General features: G+C 36.8%; 2 protein-coding genes across 2 annotated transcripts; one reads left to right on the forward strand and one right to left on the reverse strand.

Annotated features, from left to right (window-relative positions):
• Nucleotides 1-894: 894 nt before the first annotated feature.
• On the reverse strand, nucleotides 895-9189 carry LOC139124195 (dynactin subunit 6-like). The gene is made up of 7 exons (XM_070690336.1): nucleotides 9071-9189; nucleotides 7920-7984; nucleotides 7109-7214; nucleotides 6004-6080; nucleotides 5614-5661; nucleotides 3602-3744; nucleotides 895-1894 (listed from the first exon to the last, which is right to left on the reverse strand). The coding sequence occupies exons 1-7, from the start codon at nucleotides 9091-9093 to the stop codon at nucleotides 1802-1804; spliced, it is 555 nt and encodes a 184-aa protein (XP_070546437.1). The 5' UTR covers nucleotides 9094-9189; the 3' UTR covers nucleotides 895-1801.
• A 6-nt stretch (nucleotides 9190-9195) lies between these two features.
• Nucleotides 9196-20242, forward strand: LOC139124194 (ornithine decarboxylase antizyme 1-like). Its single transcript, XM_070690335.1, has 4 exons — nucleotides 9196-9496; nucleotides 12592-12737; nucleotides 13372-13609; nucleotides 16157-20242. Exons 1-4 carry the CDS (start codon nucleotides 9424-9426, stop codon nucleotides 16264-16266), a joined length of 567 nt encoding a protein of 188 aa, XP_070546436.1. The 5' UTR covers nucleotides 9196-9423; the 3' UTR covers nucleotides 16267-20242.
• The last annotated feature ends 1650 nt before the right edge of the window (nucleotides 20243-21892 follow it).

Consider the following 21892-nt stretch of genomic DNA (forward strand, 5'->3'; position numbering starts at 1 on the left):
AATAGTAAAATGTTGCAGTTAAATTTGGGTGGGAAAAATTACAGCATTCAAAGGTTTAAAGTCAATGAAACATTTCACTGTACACCTAACTTGTGATAAATTTACAAAAGCAGTGACACTGTATCTTCCACAAGTTCCAGCATACATAAGCAAAATTATGTTTTTGGAAGGCTGCCCCACACAATATCTGTGGCTTTGACTATGTAGATAAACGAGCAATTTATTGCAGATACATATTAGATATTCAGAGACAGTAATAATGAATATGAACGCTGTACCATCTTCAGTTGCTCAGCTTCATAATACCTTAGAACATCAATGCGCAAGCTATCATCACAGACGTTGTAAGTGTTTTACTATCAGTACCTCGGTGCTAAACTGTGCAAATAAATGCACAAAAACAGCGAAAAATCACCTCGGCATTCCTACAGACGATGAAACTTTGGCAGGAAAGTTTAAAAGAATATGTAAGATTTACAGAGTTGCCAAGATTATTCTGATCTTGTGTATGGAAAGAGACTTTGTTAAATTTGCAGGATTTCCCAAAATTTGTAGCATGGTATTCAAGCGCTTTGTTGTGACGTCGTCTTGTGATCTAAAACATTATCATTTTTTGGAAGAAAAATTATTAGAGAGGCATTTCAGGAACTATTTGTAAATACTGTTGTCTTATACAACATTTTCAATCAAATTGATGAGATATACGGACACAAATACCAGGATGTGAGGTCATGTTGGGGTCAGGGAAAAGGACAATTGGAAAAATCTGCTGTGACCGTGAAATGAAAACAGCGTCTGATGGTATAAACATACATCAAAATAAAATATTCCTAGAATTAGAATTTGTTTTGATTCGTGATAATGTTAACAGTTGCAGTGACAAAACAAAGTGTAAAAAAACAGCAATAAATTTATAACTTTCCATGTAAAGACAAAGATATATCAACAAAAGAAATTTGGCTAATGTGCAGTGTCTCAGAAGCTTTAAACTCATTGGTTTGCTGAAACTTGAATTGTTACTAAAATAGCCAATCAGAGGGAAAATTTCAGACTCCTCAAGTTGCTATTAATAATGACAATAGCCCTTGTTTCAGACTTCTCAGGTTGCTATTAATAATTACAATAGCCCTCATTTCTGACTCCTCAAGTTGCTATTAACAATAACAATATCCCTCGATTCAGACTCCTCAAGTTGCTATTTAAAATGACAATAACCCTCATTTCTGACTCCTCAAGTTGCTATTAATAATGACAATAGCCCTCATTTCAGACTCCTCAAGCTGTTATTAATAAATCAATCTACCAATCAGCGATTCCGTTCTGAGATGCTGGACATCGCTGGGCAGGTATCCAATGACAGCTTCTTTATTATAAGAATGTATCTGTGTTTGATCTTTTGTTGGATTCATCTCTCATAACAAGACTTCAGAGATATGTGCTGACACAAATGTGCAACTACTTCGACTGTCACAGATATCATTCTCACTTCAAACATTTTTCTCCTGTTTGTTTTGCTCTTTAGAAATGTCTTGAATGTGAAAAACGACTATGCAGATTTGTAAACCCTTTCTTTTCAATGGTTTGGCCCAAGCCCATTGTTATCAGTGGTGATTGTGGACCTATTTACAGGGAAATGGGGGTAAGCTGGCTGAGTAACCCTTTCAACATCAGACATTGGTATATCCTAAATGTTTTCATTGAGAGGGTTAAACCACCAGACAGGGACATGGGGTGGAAGGGCTTATCACAGCTTAAATTTGACATTTACAAGAGGAAAAAATAATTAACTTGACAGTATCCTTCATTTGTCTACATGTTTTGGTCTTGTAGCTTTCTTCAAATGATGATAGTTTGGTAAGATCTTCATCAAGAAATCCAGTTGTAATGTCTGTGGCTGAAAAGATAAACAACAATAAACATTTCAGTTTTGTCACGATACTTGTTGGTTTAAATATAAAATTTTGGTCAAATGTCAAGAACTTGTGTCTCAGAATTTATGAGCAATGCAGGTCTGGAGGTATCCGAGAACCACGAAGCTGAAAATGGTGACCAATTTCATCTTGAAGTTCAAGAACTATGCCAAAAAGAAATGCGCAAAATTGAGCAAATGTGAAACCTTAAGCTCGGTTATTAAAAAATACAATTGCTAGTTCTCTTGCCATTTTATTGCCACTATGTCTGCATGGTAATATACCTTCGTACAAGTAAAAGAGTGAAAGTTGGTGTTTGGCAACTCAAACCCTTATTTTCTTTGACATTTTCAATGAAATAGTCTCATATAGTTTTCTCGAAGGAAAGACTGGGATTACAGTGTTGCAGCAAGGACGCGCCCTTGCGACAATGTCCCCAAAACAGAACCTGTTGTTCCGTATTCTAGCGCACTGTGGGTCACCTCGGGCGCATTCATGTGTTGACTGTGTTCAATGGATGTAGTCTGCCATTAATATTACCGATGATGACCTTTGTTTTACATGATTATTTTGAGGCTTATATTTACATATTTGAAGCTCTGATTAAAAGTAACTAAAACACTGCACTTGGTTGTTGTCCAACTGAGCTGTGATTGGAGGCAGATATGGCATACTGTTACAATTGCCTGAAATTATAGCATAGCAACGCGGTCCCGGTAGCTTGAATTTTGTTTTGTGAAACTATAGTAACACACTACAAAATTTGATTGACAACTGACGCATGTTGTCCCAAAAATGTGCAAAATGTCCCCAAAATAAATGGTAGTGGGACACAGTGTCCGTTGGTTTAAAATTCCTGGCTGCAACACTGCAACACTGGGATTAGCACAGTTTGGGCACCTCTCTCTCTGTCACTCTCTCTCTCTGGTGTCTCTGTCTCTTTCTCACTAGTCTGTCTGTCTCATTGGCCAGCTGCAATAACTTTGGTGATTTTTTTTCACCACTCTTTTAAATCTCAAATTTCAACTACAGTTTCTAGTTTTACTCCCCAAAAAATGTTGAGATACACAGTATTTAGCAGTGTTCCCGCTAAGGCTTATTTGCGCGCTAATTGCGCAGTGTCTCCGACTGCTCTCGCACTGAAATTTCATGTTTTGCGCAACTTTTGTCTCAATAATTTCAATCGGTATTAGTTTTGGAAACGATAACTCCGGGCGAAAAGTGCGATCTTAGCGTAGATTTTACTTCCGCGTTTCGAGTTTAGCGCCCGTTGGCGGTGCAGTTGCCACCAACGTTCATTGTACGTTGTGACGTACCTCAATAAATTAGCATATACATGAAGGACCCAGCTAGCTGTGAGGCAATCAGGCGTATCTCAAGTTGCGCACCCTCTCAAAACCTTAGAGGGAACACTGGTATTCAGCTTGTCAACTCAGCCTGTACATGTGTCGACTGAATTGGCATTGTTGAAAACTTGAATTCTAATCCCGACCAGAATTCAAATGTAAACACTGTGCATTTTACATGTGTAGATGCTGTGTTGACAATTTAAGTAGTAAATGTTTTGACATAATTTGGGGAGTTGAACAAGAACTTGCAATTGACATACAAAACAAGTTGGGAAAATATCAATCGGTACTACTACTGTTGAAGTTCAAAGGTCATCAACATAAATTTCATGATTAACTCACAGGTGGTCTTTCTGCTTGTACACGTCTATTACAGTTACCGCCAAATATAACAGTGTTCTCTGGCAAGACTTCATGGCTAGTGACGTCACAGGCTGCACCTATTATACAACCATTGCTAAGCTCTGTATTCCTTCCAACCAAAGCTGGAGAAAAACAAAAGGATACAGCAGCTTTTTGTAAGAGGGCAGTATAAAGTGCACATGTTAGATTGTCATAATAATATGGTGTTTTAAATTCTGTCTTGAAAAATGCAGCACTAACATCTGGATAATGATAATTTTCTGTGGCAACTTAGAAACTTTTGAGTACCTAAGCAGCTCACCTTATGAATGAAGTTACCTATGTTGATATACAATTTTTTTTTCATATAAATTACAATAGCAATTATATCAACCAGTATACTGATAGCACAAATAAGGCAATTTGATCGATTGAGATGTGAAAATAACCTTGCTACATTCACATTTCAGCAAGGTAGGAACATGTGTGAGCTCTAAACTAGAGAAAACTTCCTCGTGACATTTCACACCAGAATTTTAATAATACTGATATGATATAATAGGAACAAACCATGCCCAGCAATTGGTATACAACTCGGTTTTGACCACCTCAGTCCATATATGCATGTGATATCACTTGTGCATTTATGTCGTGAACTGGTCAAAATCCTTTATTATATCATACCAGTATATTGATGGCGCAAATACAGCGATCTGATTGGTCAAGACGCGAAAAGAACCGTGGTATATTGGTGAAATACCATGGCTAGCATACGCTTGAGCTCTCAGCTTGAATAAAAATCTGTTTTTTGACATTCAATGCCAGAATTTCCATATACTGTTATGATATAATAGCAATAAATCACACCCAGCGACGGTATACCACGAGATTTTGACCAGTTCACTTCATATATGCACTCACTATCGCTCGTGCATATATGTCGTGAACTGGTCAAAATCTTGTGGTATACCATTGCTGGGTGTGCTTTATTGCTAAAGTATACCATAGCGGTGTGTGGTTTATCGCTTAAACCCTCTCAGGCCTAAACACCTATATATAGGGCTATCTCTGGTAAGTTACCGGAAAGTCAGACCTGAAAGGGTTAATACTGATGTATTCCTCATGATCATTTTCACCTTACACTTGCCATATTTAACAATACTGTAAAAGCAAAAGGTTATACAGTAACTTATGATCATTTACTGCAGCACGACTGTATAAGGTTGTAAAACTGAAGAATAATGGGACCATGCTAGACTGTACAACAATTCAATAGTATCTTAGAGGGTATGTCTATATTTATCCATCATTGAAGGTACCCTCAAGCATGGACTTATTTATAGTACAAGGAGGACGTGGCCCGGTGTTTACATACTGTGACATTTGTAAAAGTTAGTGAAACAAAAGACATAAAATATAAATATCATGATGTGTGAGGGCGCTTGTAGCATCTGGTACTTGGAAACACTATGACTGTGATGCCAAGACTTGTAGAAGAAGAAAAGTTTGAAATATCTTAAACAAAATATCCACCTTGCCTGTTCTCCCTTGAATGGTCTGCTTAAAGCACCAATTCTATTTTACATCCCTCAATAGAATATGTATGGATGTGTGAAATGAAGGGAGGGGGACTTGTACACTCCCCCAGTGGCACAAGAGCTGTGATAAATGCAGAGGGTTCAATTGACTTGTGTACAACAAATAACCAACTTTGATGCACACATATTCATAAGCACACATATGAATATGGATACATCCATGTCAGTATGTTGATATATGCACACACATGCATAACTTGTAAAATATGCATGCATGCATCCACGCATCCATCCATACATACGTACACACATATATGTACATACATACATACATACACATACATACATATGTTAATACATATGTATAAACATACTTACATACCAGTATATGGTGTGTTCATGTGTGAAAGATGTTTCAAGTGGTCTTGCATTCTGATATCAAGAACCAATGGAGTTTAAAGCTTAAACACTTACCCCTAGCTTCAACGATATTGTTACTGCCCACTCTCATTGCTTCACATCCTGAAGAAAACTTTGTTAAGAAAAGAAAAGGGGAAAAAGAGGACTAACGCTACCCCACTGATCACTGGATTCTCAACTTGAATGGTGTCAATGAAAAGAGCACATTTGAATACATGTATGCTTTCCCATTCAAAAATAACTCTACCGCCACTGAATAAATAATTATATAAATATGAATCTCTGTTTGATTACAATCAATTAGTCTTTGCAGTTTTATTTCGTTGCAGGTCTGGATTAAGTATGAGAGATCTGTTTTAAAATTGTCTAGAAATGAGACTTAAAGATCAGTAATAAAAAGTGACAGAAGTGTTTGTTAAAGAGCAATACTGTTTGAAAGGATACTGCAGCCGACTTCAAAGACATTGTGAGATCCTATTGTCATTGTGTTACTCTCTCTATTGTCCTTATCATCTGATTTTCTGTGAGAAAAAAAAATTACGATAGACATATATACATACATTATACACATACCTAATACCATAGACCCTTGTTTTTCTCAAGGGTCTATCAATAGACAAAGAGAGATACAACATAGCTACATTGATATGTAGATACATACATAAATACAATAAAGATACATTGATAGACATATATACCTATATATACATGTACATGTATACATTCATTCATACATCATATGCATGTACATACATACTGTGCACAGTGTACATACATACATCCATCCATCCATCCATCCATCCATCCATACATACATGTAAATATACATATAGACAAACCATATAAGGGTAGATATACAAGAGTACAACATTACACATTTTATACATTGAATGAATGTCTCACACTGGGTTTTCTAAGGAAGTCTGTTGATGACGTAGCAGGCTGAAAAACCATCACTTGCATGCAACTTAGTCTGAACATCATTTATGATCTGCCTGGTTCATCTAACTTTCCTATTTCAAACTTTCATTCATTTCCTATTTACTGCAAGTTAACGACAAGTACTGGTCCTGTAGTGAATTTTGAAACAACTTTACAAACCAATTACACGAGTGTGATAACATTTAGATCAATTTCATCTTTTGTTCTTTGCTGGCTTCAGCTATATCATATACCTACCTACAGAGTAAAGGGTATGCACAGATAGAAACAGATACAGAAGATGGATACCAAGTTATCAAGAGTGCTCTTCACATTGTGATTAGTTTAAAGGTATACAGTCACCTGTAATCTAAATATACCCATATATGGTCAAAGGGGCGTTCCTTGCTATTCAAAATGCCCATGTGAGGGTGCTGTTTTTAAAAAGCGGCCACCCGCTTAAAATCTGTGATTGGTTAGATTTTCTCTTTCCATGGTAACTGTGGCAAAATTGAACAGGTGACAGTATACCTTTAATGGTGATTGTTGACCTGTATACAGGGAATTCGGGTTAAACAAGTTAAGGAATTCACCACTGAAGAATTCACCTCGCTGAACCTTCACTTACGGGTTGATAATGAGAGCTTGTTCTTCTATAAGATTACTTTCTCCAATTACGATTGGTCCACCTTCTGCCACAATCCTTGCCTTAGGATGGATGACAGTTCGTGGCCCTGGAACATGAATATAATAGACATGTTAAGGGCTGTCTATGGTTGGTTTACTTTAATTTCGAATTTGGCCCCTTCACCACCATGGTTTGGCCAAGCCCTTACTGTAAGTGTGGCTACCCGTAGTTCCTCTTTGTAAGTGCACTCAGACGTTGTTTCCTACAGGCTTATTCAATTTTTATTAATTTCCAATGAATTTGAAACATAGAATGTAATCTCAAGATTATTTGTTAAAGGTATGCTCCAAAATTGCTTGATTATGTTTTCAATTCAAGAGTAAATTGAATAAGAAGCAAATTTTTTGTTATAAACATTCAAAGGGATACCCTTTCTTTTGTCCACACAGATGCAACTTATTCCCTTAGTTTCCTTGAAAATATTGTGTGTAGCTGTAGAAAAAATCTGTTCACAAAATTACAAACTTCGATCTCCTTTGTGGAAAAGGGTTGATCTTCTCATTATTCAAAGTGGGAAATAAGAAAGTCATGATTATCAAAAAAGTCAGAAATTTGAAATAAGGACCAAGCTGTCTGTATGTACAGAAGAAATTTGCTTTTAATAGTTCAATGAGTGATCTCAGTGTGTACATATCAAGGAGAATTGTGGCTAACGTCACTTTTTGTGTACAATGGTTTGGTCCAAACCCATTTGTATCAATGGTGAGTGTGGACCAGTTTACAGGAATTTAGGGGTGATTTAGGGTCTTACCTATGGTTACATCTCCCTTGATTTCCGCTTCCACACATACGACTGCTCCAGCACCAATCTTCACGCTTGGAAAAATCAGAAAGACCCCCGAGAAATTACAATGTGCTTATTAAAATTCATGAAGGTAAGAGAGACATATTTGTCAATTTGCAAAAAGTATAATTTTAATAGAATAAATAAATAAATAAATAAATAAATAAAAGAGAAAATAAATTGAATAAGAATTGAAATAATTGATGGAACACTACATGCAACACAGAGTGACACTGACGTCGCATTTTGAATATATTGCATGTATTGTTCGGTCAATTATTTCAGTTCTTATTCAATTTATTGTTTTCTCTTTTATTTATTTATTATTTATTTTTGACCATGGGCCATCTGGGTACTTGCGGTGTCTGTACTATGTACTTTTTGCGTCACAGGAGAAAACAGATAATTGGAGTTTGGATTTTTCAACCATCAAACCAATATTCAAAGTTTCAACATATATTAATGACATAGACTGTTAGTTCTGATTTTTTCTTACAATTTCTGAATCATTCGCTCTTCTGTATCGTCTGATCTCTCATTCACCTTGCTCACTTGCATATGTCACCTACCTACGTCACTCCCCGGTCAAGAATATAAACAAACAAGGGGACTGGGTTCCCTGTACCCTGCCTCGCAGAGCTACATTATTGGCTCGAGGGTTTGGTATTTCATTTGGGTTGGACTGGGCAAAACAAGATTTTTGCCATCCCAACCCAAACCCCCAGGCAAAACATCGACTCACACTACAGAACTTCAACTAACAGCAGCGGTGATAGGTTGAGCCCTAGTGAACTTCCACAGTATTTTCTTCAGAAAGAGAGGGTATTGTAAACGCAAGCAAGGCTAGTGTGTATGGACAGTTTGGGATAGCTCGTCCATGGATGTAGCACATTGTGAAGTCTCTCCGTGCTCCGACTGGTTTGTTATTTGTCGGATGCCATGTCCCGATGTTATTCATCGTGCACAATTTCACGAGATGAAATACCACGAATACTAATCGTTAAAGTAGATATAAAGTCTTAGAATTTTTTGTGAGCTTCGCCTCAAGATTTTATCATAATTAACCTGGAAAGCACTGCAAACAAACTGTCGGGTTTTCCTCTGGTCTCACTACTCACCTAGGTTTATGGGTGGCCGCCATAATGTAAGTGCGCCCTCTCAAAGTTTAACGCCATCTTTCGTCTAACGTAAGAGAGTATCGGTAACTTTCGGGTATATTTTCGGCTATTTAAATTTCCGAGCATACATAATTTTGACCATATAAGGTCTTCGTTTATCTTCGTACAGTTTCGGATGAAACCGGCGATTGTGTACAATCGAGAATTTTCCCGAAGCAGATTAAAACGAGCTGTGAGTGTACGTCGTCATATCCCTTCTATGGTTGAACCGTGGCGTAAGTCCACGCAAGGCTTATCTATGGTGCTGATGAACGATAAATCGAATAGTATAGACCACAATTTTATAGAAAAAAATGAAGAAGAAACGTCGAAAATACCAAGGAGTAGCCTCGAAGCAAGTCAGGGAGCTTTGTCAACAATTAAACTGTAAGTACAATCGTCAAGGAGTTGTCTTACCATACCTGGCAACTACGGTGTACCGTAAAACCGACTGAACATTTCCAAAAGTAGCCTATTTTCCTCAAGCTGTGGGTCTTTATTTTGGTATCTTTTACTGGATGGTACATGAGGAAGAAATAATTATGTTGTGAATTTCTCCACCCATATCAACAATTCTTTTGTCGGAAATTGGGTCAGACGCCATTGTTGCGAAACTCGTCCTCACGTCCAGCTGTGGCAGGTCTGACAACAACTTAGGCGAGGATAATGGAATTATAAACAAACCTTTTCACCCGATTTTGGTCGAGAATTGCTGCTGCCTCACGTCAAGTGAACATAAAGATAGAACTTTTGAGACATTTGGCAAATTTCCGTCTGGCTTGTATGTTCATTGTACGATCGTGAAATCAGGTGACCTGCCTGCGTACGTGGCCGGAGACCATTGACTCAGAGTCAACGAAGGATATTATTAGCCCTCAGGGAGTGGCCATCTTTCGAGTCGACCACCAATCGCTACTAGTGGCCAAGCATCTTGACAAGGATGTTCATATTTGTTGCCTACATGGCGATTCCGTACAGTAAACATCAGTTACATGTAACAGTGTTCCGTAATCAGAATCAACGTAAGGTATTGTATGTCGAAACTGTTAACTATGGAAGGTCAAAATTTCAGATGAAACTGTTAAAAAAATGATATCAAAAGAGGGAGTTTTGTCTTGAGCAATGAAGTTACTGTGTCGATTACTGGCACACATGGCTTGCTGTAATTGCAGGTTTACTTGGAAGTTGAAGTTGACATTCACTGTAAAATGTGATTTTCCCTGTTTAAAAATTCGTTACTCTTCAGGAAAAGAGAAAATGCGTAAAGTGCTCATTTTTCCGTGAGCTTTTTCTATTTAAAAAACCGGGAATGCAGACTACACATATTTCATTATCTGATCATTTCCCAACATATGGCGGATTATGTAAGGTCAAGAGGGTAATTTACGCGTTTCAAACTATATATGCCCCAGATACTTAAATAAATAAAAGATACTTAAGCATAGATGTGTGGAATTGAACCAATTAAAGTTAAAACTGTTGCAGTCAAGTGCTCCTTCACAAGATGGTACCCTGGGCTGTCAAGAATTTGCATGCGATTTGCAGTAGAAATGTACAGGTATTATACCCGGGTATTGACAGTCAAAGTAAAATAGAACAGAGTTGTGTAACCAGCTCATTTATTTTGAACTTAATGTAAAACCGAGGGTATACATCTTTGTGAGGTGACCTGGCTAGTTACGTACAACAGATTGCTGTGTCAGAATAATGACATGCATTAACTGTCACCAGTTCTTTTGATCAATTTATTTTCTGTATTCAAATTTATAATCACATTTTCAGACAATTGATGAGATTACGGTGCTTGATGAAACGAGGGTACTCTCAATATATAGAGTGCTTGATAAGATAATAACTTAACTCTGTATCTTCAGTGGATGAGGCTGTTTTCACCTCTTCTTTTTATCCTGTCATACTTAAAAGCCATAAAGTGACTTACTGTTACATTAGTTATCATAAATTGTTGCCAGTCTTTTAATGTTTACAATATTATTTCAGTCAGAAATTCAATTGACTTAAGTTTGTACTAGCTCAGTTGTTATGTAAGTTTGAGAGAGTCAAAGATAGAAATTTTAGTCTGTATGGCATTAAATTTTCAAATAATGGTACTCTTTGTGGCCATGACAGTGTAGTGTAATTTACATGTCATTGAAACATGTCAATTGATGATATTTGAATTTTTTTAAGTGATTGGTAATATTTTAACCCTGTGAGTGCCAAGTCGATATTTGTCACCTTTTTAAAATTTTGTTAGATTTTTGACAACATTTTGATGAAAACCATTAGCAAATGAGATGTGATATCCATTCAGTTCAAAATTATAAAAAATACAGAAAAATTAAAAAAAATGGTAAAATGTTGCACTAAAATTTTGGTGGGAAAAAATTACAGCACTCAAAGGGTTAATGTGAATATTTGCCATGGATATGTAAGCAAACCATTTACAGTAATGCAAAATGTGAAACTGAAGCAAAATTTTCAGGGTGTTGACATGAATAAAAATATGAATCCATTGAACATATGGTAAAACTTGTACGCTTGCATATGGCATGACTCATCATTGATGCTTTTTTTAGCCTTCATCAAAATGGATGCTGGCACACTCATTATCGGACACTGTGCCAGGAGGTGATAATAGCAGATAGGAAGTCTAATTTTAAAATGACTCTGTAGTCTACGACTAGAAACCATAATGGCATCATTATATGAGCCCTTTCAGTCTGCAGTTTCAACTTGTACATCAGCTGCCGGGGCAATGTGAAGTGTATGAGAAAATGGATATTAGAAGTATTATTTTGTGTGTACAGATCGTGAAATATTCTATTTCTTTCAATGATTATTGACAGCCATAGTGTATGACTGATAATTCTCGCATCAGTGGCTATGTGTCTGAAGCAGCAACATGGTAAATTTGATTTTCCGTTTTCACTGCTGATACTGTAGGTTGACTGTGATTTAGAAGTATAGATATACCAGAATTTGTCTGGTAAATTTGCGATCTAAAATCTGTTCAGGGTTTTGCAGTGCTCACACATGTAATCAAGTGGAGAGGGGATCCTGTACAGGTATACACGCCATGGCATTGACTGGCTGAAGTGGACAAATTGATATTCATACTGAGTAATTCAGTGCTTTTGAAAATACTTTTTTGTCAGTGTATCACAATGCCATTTCCAGGCAAAGTGACATAATAACACATAACAAATTGAAATTTGTATTTAATTTGAAATTGTAATGTTCATTGAATGGTGTAACTACAGTGTTCTTTTCTGTGACAGTGTTTTAAAAATATTCAAATGTTTGTCCTTGATTGTCTGTGTTGCTGTCTCAACTTGCCTGCTGTGAATAGACGCAACAGATATGCAGAGATAAACAGTTACTCATTTGGACAACAACTTCAGTCTCATTATCATAGATTGTTTACTTCATACAGAACAAATATTCTACAGATGTAATTTATGTGTTTTTTCTCTTCATTCTAGGGAGCCCTACAAGCACCATCTTATTACCCTTGGTCGGGGGCCTGGGTGGTATTCCTGATGTCCCTAACAAGAATGCTATAGAGCTCCAGGACCAGGCAGGGCTGAACAATGACAATGATTCATCATTTGTGAAACGCCTCTTTGGTGTAAGTACAACATCTGTTGCCCTGAGTTCTCCTGTCTACCAAAGTTCAGGAACTTGAACATGAAATAGGAGGGGTGTTGAAGGAAAAGGAGTTTAGCCAACATGTACATCAATTGCCCTGAATTCATCCCATCTTCCAAAGTTAGGAAATGTGAACATTGAATGGGAGAGGGCATAGAAGGAAAAGGGGGTATTACCACTTTCAGTAGTTAATCTGGGTTACATGTTTTAAGTGGTGTAATGCCCTTTTGTACAAAGTCAAGAAATTTACATACAATCAACTTGGTAGTCAGCGCTTTCTTATTCTAATTGTTTGAGCTGTAAATTGACCAACTCAAAGCTCCCTGCATAATGTTAGGCAAGTCTTAGACAGATTTTAACGTCTTTAAGAAATAATACTATGTTGTGCAATCTTCTCACCATCTATCTCGCTGTCATGGTGTTCACAAGTGTTACATTGAAATTTGCCCTTCAACTGGCTTTGTTTCAATAGAGCTACCTGCAGCTTTATGTTTCCACTTGTATATTCCTGTGAAATTACTGAGTTTTCCAGGTGCTGCAATAAGAACCTCTGACTTTTGCTGTGATTTATAACAGGAAGTAAATTTCCCTTTGTCCAACTTTTTTTTCCCCAGGAGGATAGTCTTGACAACCTGCCTGTAACTTCGTTGCGTTTCCAACACCACCTTACTGACAAACTGTGTGTGCATTGGGACGCCGTACTGTGGCAACATAAACTGGTGGTGGAATTACCGAAGGGAAACATTCCGGAAGGCAGCAGGGACAGCTTTGTGGCATTGCTGGAGTACGCTGAGGAAGAACTTCAGTGCAGCCATGTCATTGTCTGCTTCGATAAGGAACGTTTTGATAGAGGTAATAGTGACTTTGCTGTTGAATGGTCAATCTTTGCCTGGTAGCATTCCTCAACCCCATTCAAAACAACCACCCAACCCCTGCCCCCCCAAAAAAACAAAAACAAAAACAAAAAAACCAAAACAACAACAAACAAACAAACAAACAAACAAGAAAACAAAAAAGTAAACAATAAAAGTAAAAAAACACTGCTGTGGTTGGAGATTTTGTCAATTCCAGAAAACGTCACAAAGACAGTGCAATTGTCAAATGTTTATTAGCTCACGTGTGTAAACACGTGGGCTATTGTCATAGCGATGTCTGTCTGTCTGTCCGTGTGTGTGTGTGTGTGTGTGTGTGTGTGTGTGTGTGTGTGTCTGTCTGTCTGTTTACACGATAACTCAAAAACGCCTGAACGGATTCAAGTCAGATTTAGTACACAGGTACCATATGCTACTTGCAAGAACTGATTAGATTTTGGTTAGTGTGGCTTGCATATTAATGAAGTTATGCAATATCGTTTTTTTCCGTACAATGGTTTCCCTATGGAGACGGTAATGACAGAGTAGACATATATCAAGAAATACTGCACAAAATTTCATGAAACTTTTCACAGATGACAATCTCAGAACATTATGATGGTACTGTGAGTGTCATGTCAATTACCTTCTCATTTGCATATTTAATGAACTTTTGTTATTAGTGAGATAACTCTGACATTCCTGTACCAAACTTAAAGATACTTGCAACAAATATTGATCTGATATATATCTAATTATACTTTGAAGCATTGGCAGTGTCAAGTTAATAAATAGGTCATTTGCATATTTTATGAAGTTTTGTAATTAGTCATATAACTCCAATATAACTTGACCAAATGTGATGAAATCTGCTGCAGAAACTGATCCGACTGATATCTAACTGTAGTGTAAAGCATTTAGTAGTGTGAAATTAATTAGGGTTCATTTGCATATTTAATGAAATTTGTAATTAGGTATATAACTCTGAAATTACAGCACCCAAGTCTTTGAAATTGGGTACAGATATTGTTTTGATAAATATCTAATTGTACTGAGAAGCATTTGGCAGTGTCAAGTTAATAAATAGGTCATTTGCATATTTTATGAAGTTTTGTAATTAGTGATATAAATCCAAAATAACTGCACCAAATGTGATGAAATCTGCTGCAGATACTGATCCGACAGATATCCAATTGTGGTGTAGAGCATTTACTTGTGTGAAGTTGATTAAGGGTTTATTTGCATATTTTATGAACTTTGTAATTAGTGATATTACTCCAAATTACAGCGTTAAATTTGATGAAACTTGCTACAGATGTTGATCTGATAAATATCCAATTGTACTGAGAAGCATTGAACAGTGTCAAGGTAATAATTAGCTCATTTGCATATTTCATGAAGTTTTATAATTAGTCATATAACTCCGAAATAGCTGCATCAAATGTGATGAAAACTGCTGCATATACTGATCTGACAGATATCTAACTGTGTTGTAAAGCATTTAGTAGTGTAAAGTTAATTAAGGGTTCATTTGCATATTTAATAAACTTTGTAATTAGGTATATAACTCTGAAATTACGGCACCAAATTTTGTTAAACGTAATACAGATATTGATTTGATAAATATTCAATTGTGCTATGAATCATTGAATAGTGTCAAGTTAATTTAGGGATTATTTGCATATTTAATGAACTTTGTAATTAGTGACATTACTCTAAAATTACAGCATTAAATTAAATGAAACGTGCTACAAATGTTGATCTGATGGATATCTTATTGTCCCATGAAGCATTGAGCAGTGTCAAGTTAATTAACAGCTCATTTGCATTTTAAATAAAGTTTTGTAATTAGTGATGAAAATCTGAGAGTACTGTGCAATGTTGAAACAAACCTGCTTCTTATAGTGATAACATATATCTTATTGTTCTGTGAAGCGCACTACTATTGATGAACCTGTTGTAAAACACGTGAGCATATTCAGTTCATATCTGGTTGCTACCTACTCCACCCCATTTCCATGTAAACAGATCCACAATCAAAATTGTTAACTAGAGGTTTGGGCCAAACCATGGTGATGAAAGGGTTAAAGAGGTAGTTGTGGAATCTTGGTTTTGCCGAGGGTTGATATGTGGCCATTTTGGTTGCCTTATTGTGTTTGTCTCCAATAGCAGCTTAGGACACCGCTTCATGCTTTTCAGAAGAACAGATCAGAGTAGGCATGTTGACTAAGTAAAAATGCCAATACAAGTGTGCATATTTCAAGTACTTCTTCACCATAATTTCAGGTGACTTTTCCGAGCTTTCTACTTGAGAAGTACAGATTCTTCAGGGCAGCAGTGTCAGCGTAAGCTGTATAGTTTGGATTAAACTAAAATCAAACAAAGGTTTATTTTATAGTACGATTTAAAAGTAGTGCCATGGTGGCCTAAGTTATGTTTGGACATGAAAATGTAAAATGAATGATTTCAGTGGTTAAATACTCAAATTACTGATGTGAAAGCCCCATTTCTTCAAAACTCATTAAGTCTTAATATTTTCCTCTTTCAGGTATTTTGATCCGTACTTTCATGTTCCTTGGGTTTGCTGCCGTGCCACCAGGACATCCGGAAATACCGGACAAGCCAGAATGCATGTTCCTGATGTACAAGATTGAATAGTTGCCAAGTACACCTTCCTTGTCGTTCTCTCAAGACATCTTGATTTTTGCTGACAAGCAGTGGATGCGTGTGATCTTTCAATGAATAAATGTGCCAAAATCTCATGGCAACCAAACATCTCAATGTAATCCTTACTCCCCTTCTTTTCTTAGATAATGGAATGACCCCATTGTTACTCCAAGGGTTGGCCATTTTTCAGGGAGGATTGGATATGACAAATAGGAAAAAAATTTTCAGGAATGTTATTTCACATATCTTGAATGGATTTGATCAGAAGTGATACTGTAATGTGAATTTTTCTTTTGCATTTAAAAGGTTTTGTTAGTTTTTAGCTGCTGTTTTATTGATCCAAGTCAAATTTTTGGTGGGCATATTTTGTGCATTAATTTTCCTTAATTTGCAATGTCTGTTTTTATCTGGTAAACATAGTGAACGGTCTTTGATATTTTCACCCTAATTTCACTGATTACCGAACCACAGCATTGAAAATGATTGGGATCAAAAAAGGTTGGATTATTAAAGAGTAAACTTGAAGTGATGAAATACTACCAGTATTCTTATCAAACAGCTTTTCAACCACTCTTGTCCACAAACCAATCAATCTTGAACCCTTTCAAGGTAGGAATCTGTCAGGAAAACTACCAACATCATGAGAGAGTGGTACCTCACAACATTTGTGCAGTAATATGAGTAAATGTATTAGACATGCATCTGAACATGCACTCCCCTAATTTGCCATAAACTGGTTCACAATCACATTGATAACGAATGGTTTGTGCCAAACAATGATGGTGAAAGCTGTTAATTAACATGGTTTTATGTGTATCATACAGAAATGGGGACTGTAACACTTTCCATGGGTCTTGCATCTATGTACTTTAACAGGGTTATTGGATTCAAACACATCTACCAATATAGTGTGGTCAGCAGTATGGTTGTTAGCTTTGAAAGATTTCTACATTCTTTGAGTTCACCCAGGGAACTTGTGTCATTCCCTCCGAGTCTGTCTTGTTTGTGAAATGAATTTGTACACTTCTGTCAAAGATCACACCCTTGAGTCTTGTGACGCATCAAATTTGCTTTGAAATGTACACTAAAGGTCATTCTTTATGTTTAACCCTTTCACCACCATGGTTTTGCGTGAACACATTGTTATCGATTGTGGTTGTGGACCTGTTTACTTTGAATAGGGGTGAACAAGTCAATCCTCTTTTTACACCTGGCTCCATGGACAAACCACAGAAATAACTACGACTTTGGATTAAAGTGGTGAGCTAGTATATTGCAGTGAAGGTTTCCCAGAGAATGCCTATTGCTGCATTCTAGGAATGGCAGTGATTTTACCTTGGTAACCAAAATATTTGCTTCCATATGACCCAACACCCATGGTTATACTCCATTGTTATCAGTGATGTGGTTGGACTGAACTACAGTGAAATAGGGGTGAAAAAATGATGTCGTACGACCGATCTCTTGCAACCCTGTATCTTCAACAAAAATAAGCTCTGTGTCATGCACATTTAAAGAACCCAGCACAGAAGGTAGTGCTGTTCACCCTGTAACCGTTGGGATTTTGGTCCAGTCTTCATTGTACTTTGAATTCAAATTGTGAACTTGAAAATGGGGGAATTGTGAACTTGAAATTGGGGGAAATCAATGTAAACAAATAGGTGTAATGCATGTACTGTTCATTATCATTTATCAATGTCAGTCAACCTCCCTCCCCCTTGTCACTCATTTGCTGTACAATCCAATGGTTTCTGGTGATGAGGCATAATCTGTGTTAAGGGGGGGACCTTGGGTGAAAGCCTAGTGCCATGTAAACCTCACTTTTCCCAGCAATAAATATAAAAATATTACAAAGCTGATAAGTAAGTCAGACCAGACTGAACAATATCTGATGACTTTTCATTTACTGAGACCACCCCTTGCATCTCTCTGTGAATGGTACAGACCTTGTGTTAGGCAGACCTGTACACATTCTATGTAGGGGTGGGAGGGGTGTTCTCTTCTCAATTGCATTACTGTATGGCATCTTTTTGCTTACTACGCAAACTATACTGAAATAATGTCTTTCACTGAACCGATTTCAGAAAAAGTAATGAATATTTTCAATCAGTGCCATGTGGTATATTTGTTTCCTTTTTTGTCAAAATTAGATCTTAACAGATGATTTGTAGCATTTTGATATGCCATTTGCACAGCATTTTATTTTTCTTATGAAAACTGATTTTTGTTATGTTCACAGCCATCACCCCTACAATCTCCAAATTTGAATAACGCCTGTACTGTTCTTGTACTGAGGTAGATACCATGATTTGGAATTGCTAGGGGTGATGGAATGGAACCGTCATGTAGTTTACGTAATATCAGCTGACTTTCCCTTTGTTATATGTATTTGTGTCAGATTTTCCATGTTTGTAAGCAGATATTTTTTTGTGAGAAATATTTTTAGTAGCTTATTTGTGTATCAGTATCAGCAGATTTAAACAGCAACAAATTCCCCTTTCTCATTTTAAAACCTATTTGATCACTCAGTTTTGCTAGGAAGCACCGTGTACAAACACTGAAGAAAATTCCGTGTCTTGCCTAATGTAGTTGGTGCCTCAAAAACGAAAGACTTAAACTTTTGCTCAAACTTTTCACAAGGAATCTTTCAACCATTCTAAATCAGGGGCCACTGTGCAAAGTTTGCTCCTATAGACACAAATAACCCGATATTTACCAATGTTATTTCCATGGGAGAAAATACAAGGCCGTTAAAACTATTAACTCCATGAGCTTCAAAATGAGCACCCACAAGTGGTAGGCCAAAAGAAAATTTGAAAGTTTCTAAATCTGAACATATGTGTATGAGGTGCATTCTACCTTAAACAATTAGCGACTTTGAAGTACAGAAGAGTGTCAATAACGGGGTTGTCAATCATAACAGCTGACGCACTGGAATGTAATTCCTTAGTTGAGGGGGAAGAGCCCGATTCGTTTTGTGGGAGGCAAAATTGCAATAAGAATTCCTTTGTAACATAACATAAAAAAATCAGACCATGATAAGAAATACGATATTATAATTATGACATACAAAAGCAGAATGGAAGAGAGAAACTCAACAGGAGAGACAGGGTTTCAATACAGATATTGGACACAGTATTCTTGTGCCGTTATAAATGTGTGGACTCAACTAAATGTGGATTATACAGCTCCAATGCAGTACTATCGCTGTGTTCATTGAGAACAAATGAGACACAAACTACTACAGTGTGAAAAAACAAAAACATAATTTAAACTGACAGAAGAATATAGATTACTTGGAATATCCAAAAAGTGTAAACGTAAAGTTTGTTTATCTATATTTATGTGTAGATATTGCACATTGTGTTCATTTTAAGACAGGTTGGTATTCTCCATGCATAGTAAATAGCATAGTTTTCCTGAAACCCAACATCACATTATGTAGTTTTGTTTTTGGAGGGGTCTGACACCAAATGAAGGAATTGCGCTTCTGGTCAGTGCATCAGCTTTTATGATCTACAACCCCTATAAAGTTATCAACAATCTGCCAGTCTGTTGAGGGATGTATCATCACTTAGAATCTTGTATACTGTTGTTTATCAACCATGAAATTTTCTGGTAAAGAAAAACAGCTTACAGGATTTGTATGCACCTGGAAAGTCCTCGAAAATGAAATTGAGTCCTTGGAAATTGATAAACCAACCCACAATTTTCAAAAATGACAAAATTATCAGTCATGATATTATGAAAATTACAAGTAAAATGATGTAAAGAATCGATGACCAAGTGCAAGGGGGGCGTATAATATGTTAAAGCATAGGAGATGCGCCCCTGTTGCACTGGGCCATATGATGTAGTGTACAAAACCTTTCTGGAAAACTGTATTTTGGACCTCAAAAGTCCTTTTAAGTCTATGACTGTTAAGTGACTTTGAGTATATTGACCCTGTAATAAACAGTTAAGCTCACCCAGTGACGGGTATAACATGATATTATTACTGCATGAGTGATGTACATTGTGTGAATTGGTCAAAGCCAAGAGATATACCCAGTGCTGAGATGATTCATTGCTATCATATCACAACAGTAAATAGAAATTCTGGCATGAAATGCTTAGAAAAGGGATTTTTCGCTAATTGAGAACTTGTGCATCTTCCAACTGTACTGTATCATGAATATGGTATGGCTCTGTTGTTTTCATGTGTCTTGACCAATCGGATTTCTGTATTTGTGCCATCTTTATTCTGGTAGGATTTAATTTGTGATAACTTACAGTCATTGTGGGATGCTTCGTAAAGGTTGAAAATGATACAATATTCGCACCAGTACTAGGGTTTCCAAAATCAGATCTGGTGCTGTAATTGGAATTTCATACTACAGTGTCAAAGATGAATATTCAAACTATATCAATATGAAGCACACAAAGAATAGTGGACTTACCCAGCGCAAACAGACTAGAACTCTGCACAGCCCTGACCTTGACTTGCCAAGTTCATGACTATCCTGCAGGTCCATTATTCTCAGTGTTTGTTTTGAGAATTTTGACTGAGACAATTGAAAAATCAGATCTGTTGTCTTTGATGATGCCAAAGTAAAGCAGAGTTTGTGATTGCATTTCATTCTCTGGCTGTGGTGCGACTTTCCATTTCGTGGCCAGATCAGCCACTGCAGTTGTGATATGGTATGAAGCATTATGTGAGCACTACCTATTTGAGTGCCTGGGGCCGGGAATTTCAGTTTAAAATTTCAAACTTTTGTAGGTGCATGAGAGACTCAACTGTAAATGTTCATGTCACTCTGAAAAATAAAAGTGTCAAGTAAGTGTAATGTGGGTAGTACAATCGCAGAGTGAATGTGCCAAACATTTCACCCATCACAATTGCAACTCACATTATGGGGTAATGCTGTACGCCATGTGTATAGAAGATACAGCATAACAACCTGACAGTTGAGGGCGCTGCTGCTCTCAAGAGACGTTCATCATCATTTCATGCTCTTACTCTCAGATCCTGAAACTTTTATTTATTCTCTTTCTTAAGAGAGTGTCAAAAGAAAGTATAAAATTAAGTATCTCATGCTTTGTGTAAATCTTGTCCTGCATTGGAAATCATTGTCTGAACATTTCCATTCACGTCTTTTTATCCACATTTTAACAGATCAAAATCAGGGATTTACGAAAGCTTTGCAATTTTTAGACTCCATTATTTGCCAATGTATTACAATTTCACAATGACATCTTGACAGATCTTTGTATTTCTCTGCCACATCTTGACCAGTGGTCTGTGTTTTGACATGTTTTTGATGTTGAATCTTTGTGCTACCAACATTGTTGTAAGCACCACAATGTATTAAGGTAGTATGCGCCTCCATAAACTTTCGCCCAAACTTTCCTCAATGAAACTTTCAACCATTCTCTTTCTAAATCAGTAAAAATCAGGGGTCACCGTGCAAAGTTTGACACTAGAGAAACGAATTACCGAACGTTTAAAGTGAACCGCCATAAGTGGTAGATCAGAAAAGAATTGTTAAAATTTGAGAGTCCGACTATCTGTCCCCGAGGCACATTCTACCTTAACCCTTTCACCACCATGGTTTAGCCCAAACCCATTGTTAACAAT

This window comes from Ptychodera flava (genome assembly GCF_041260155.1).
Source record: "Ptychodera flava strain L36383 chromosome 23 unlocalized genomic scaffold, AS_Pfla_20210202 Scaffold_23__1_contigs__length_28996876_pilon, whole genome shotgun sequence".
Lineage (NCBI taxonomy): Eukaryota > Metazoa > Hemichordata > Enteropneusta > Ptychoderidae > Ptychodera > Ptychodera flava.

Excerpts from the sequence above, each read along its gene's own strand:
- LOC139124195 (XM_070690336.1), bottom strand. The coding sequence starts at position 9,093 with ATGGCGGCCACCCATAAACCTAG. Across the intron at positions 7,215-7,919 it reads CAAGGGAGATGTAACCATAG|GGCCACGAACTGTCATCCAT; the intron begins GTAAGACCCTAA and ends TTCATGTTCCAG. Across the intron at positions 6,081-7,108 it reads CAAGCTCTCATTATCAACCC|AAAATCAGATGATAAGGACA; the intron begins GTAAGTGAAGGT and ends TTTTTCTCACAG.
- LOC139124194 (XM_070690335.1), top strand. The coding sequence starts at position 9,424 with ATGAAGAAGAAACGTCGAAAATACCAAGGAGTAGCCTCGAAGCAAGTC. Across the intron at positions 12,738-13,371 it reads TTGTGAAACGCCTCTTTGGT|GAGGATAGTCTTGACAACCT; the intron begins GTAAGTACAACA and ends TTTTTTCCCCAG. Across the intron at positions 13,610-16,156 it reads TAAGGAACGTTTTGATAGAG|GTATTTTGATCCGTACTTTC; the intron begins GTAATAGTGACT and ends TTCCTCTTTCAG.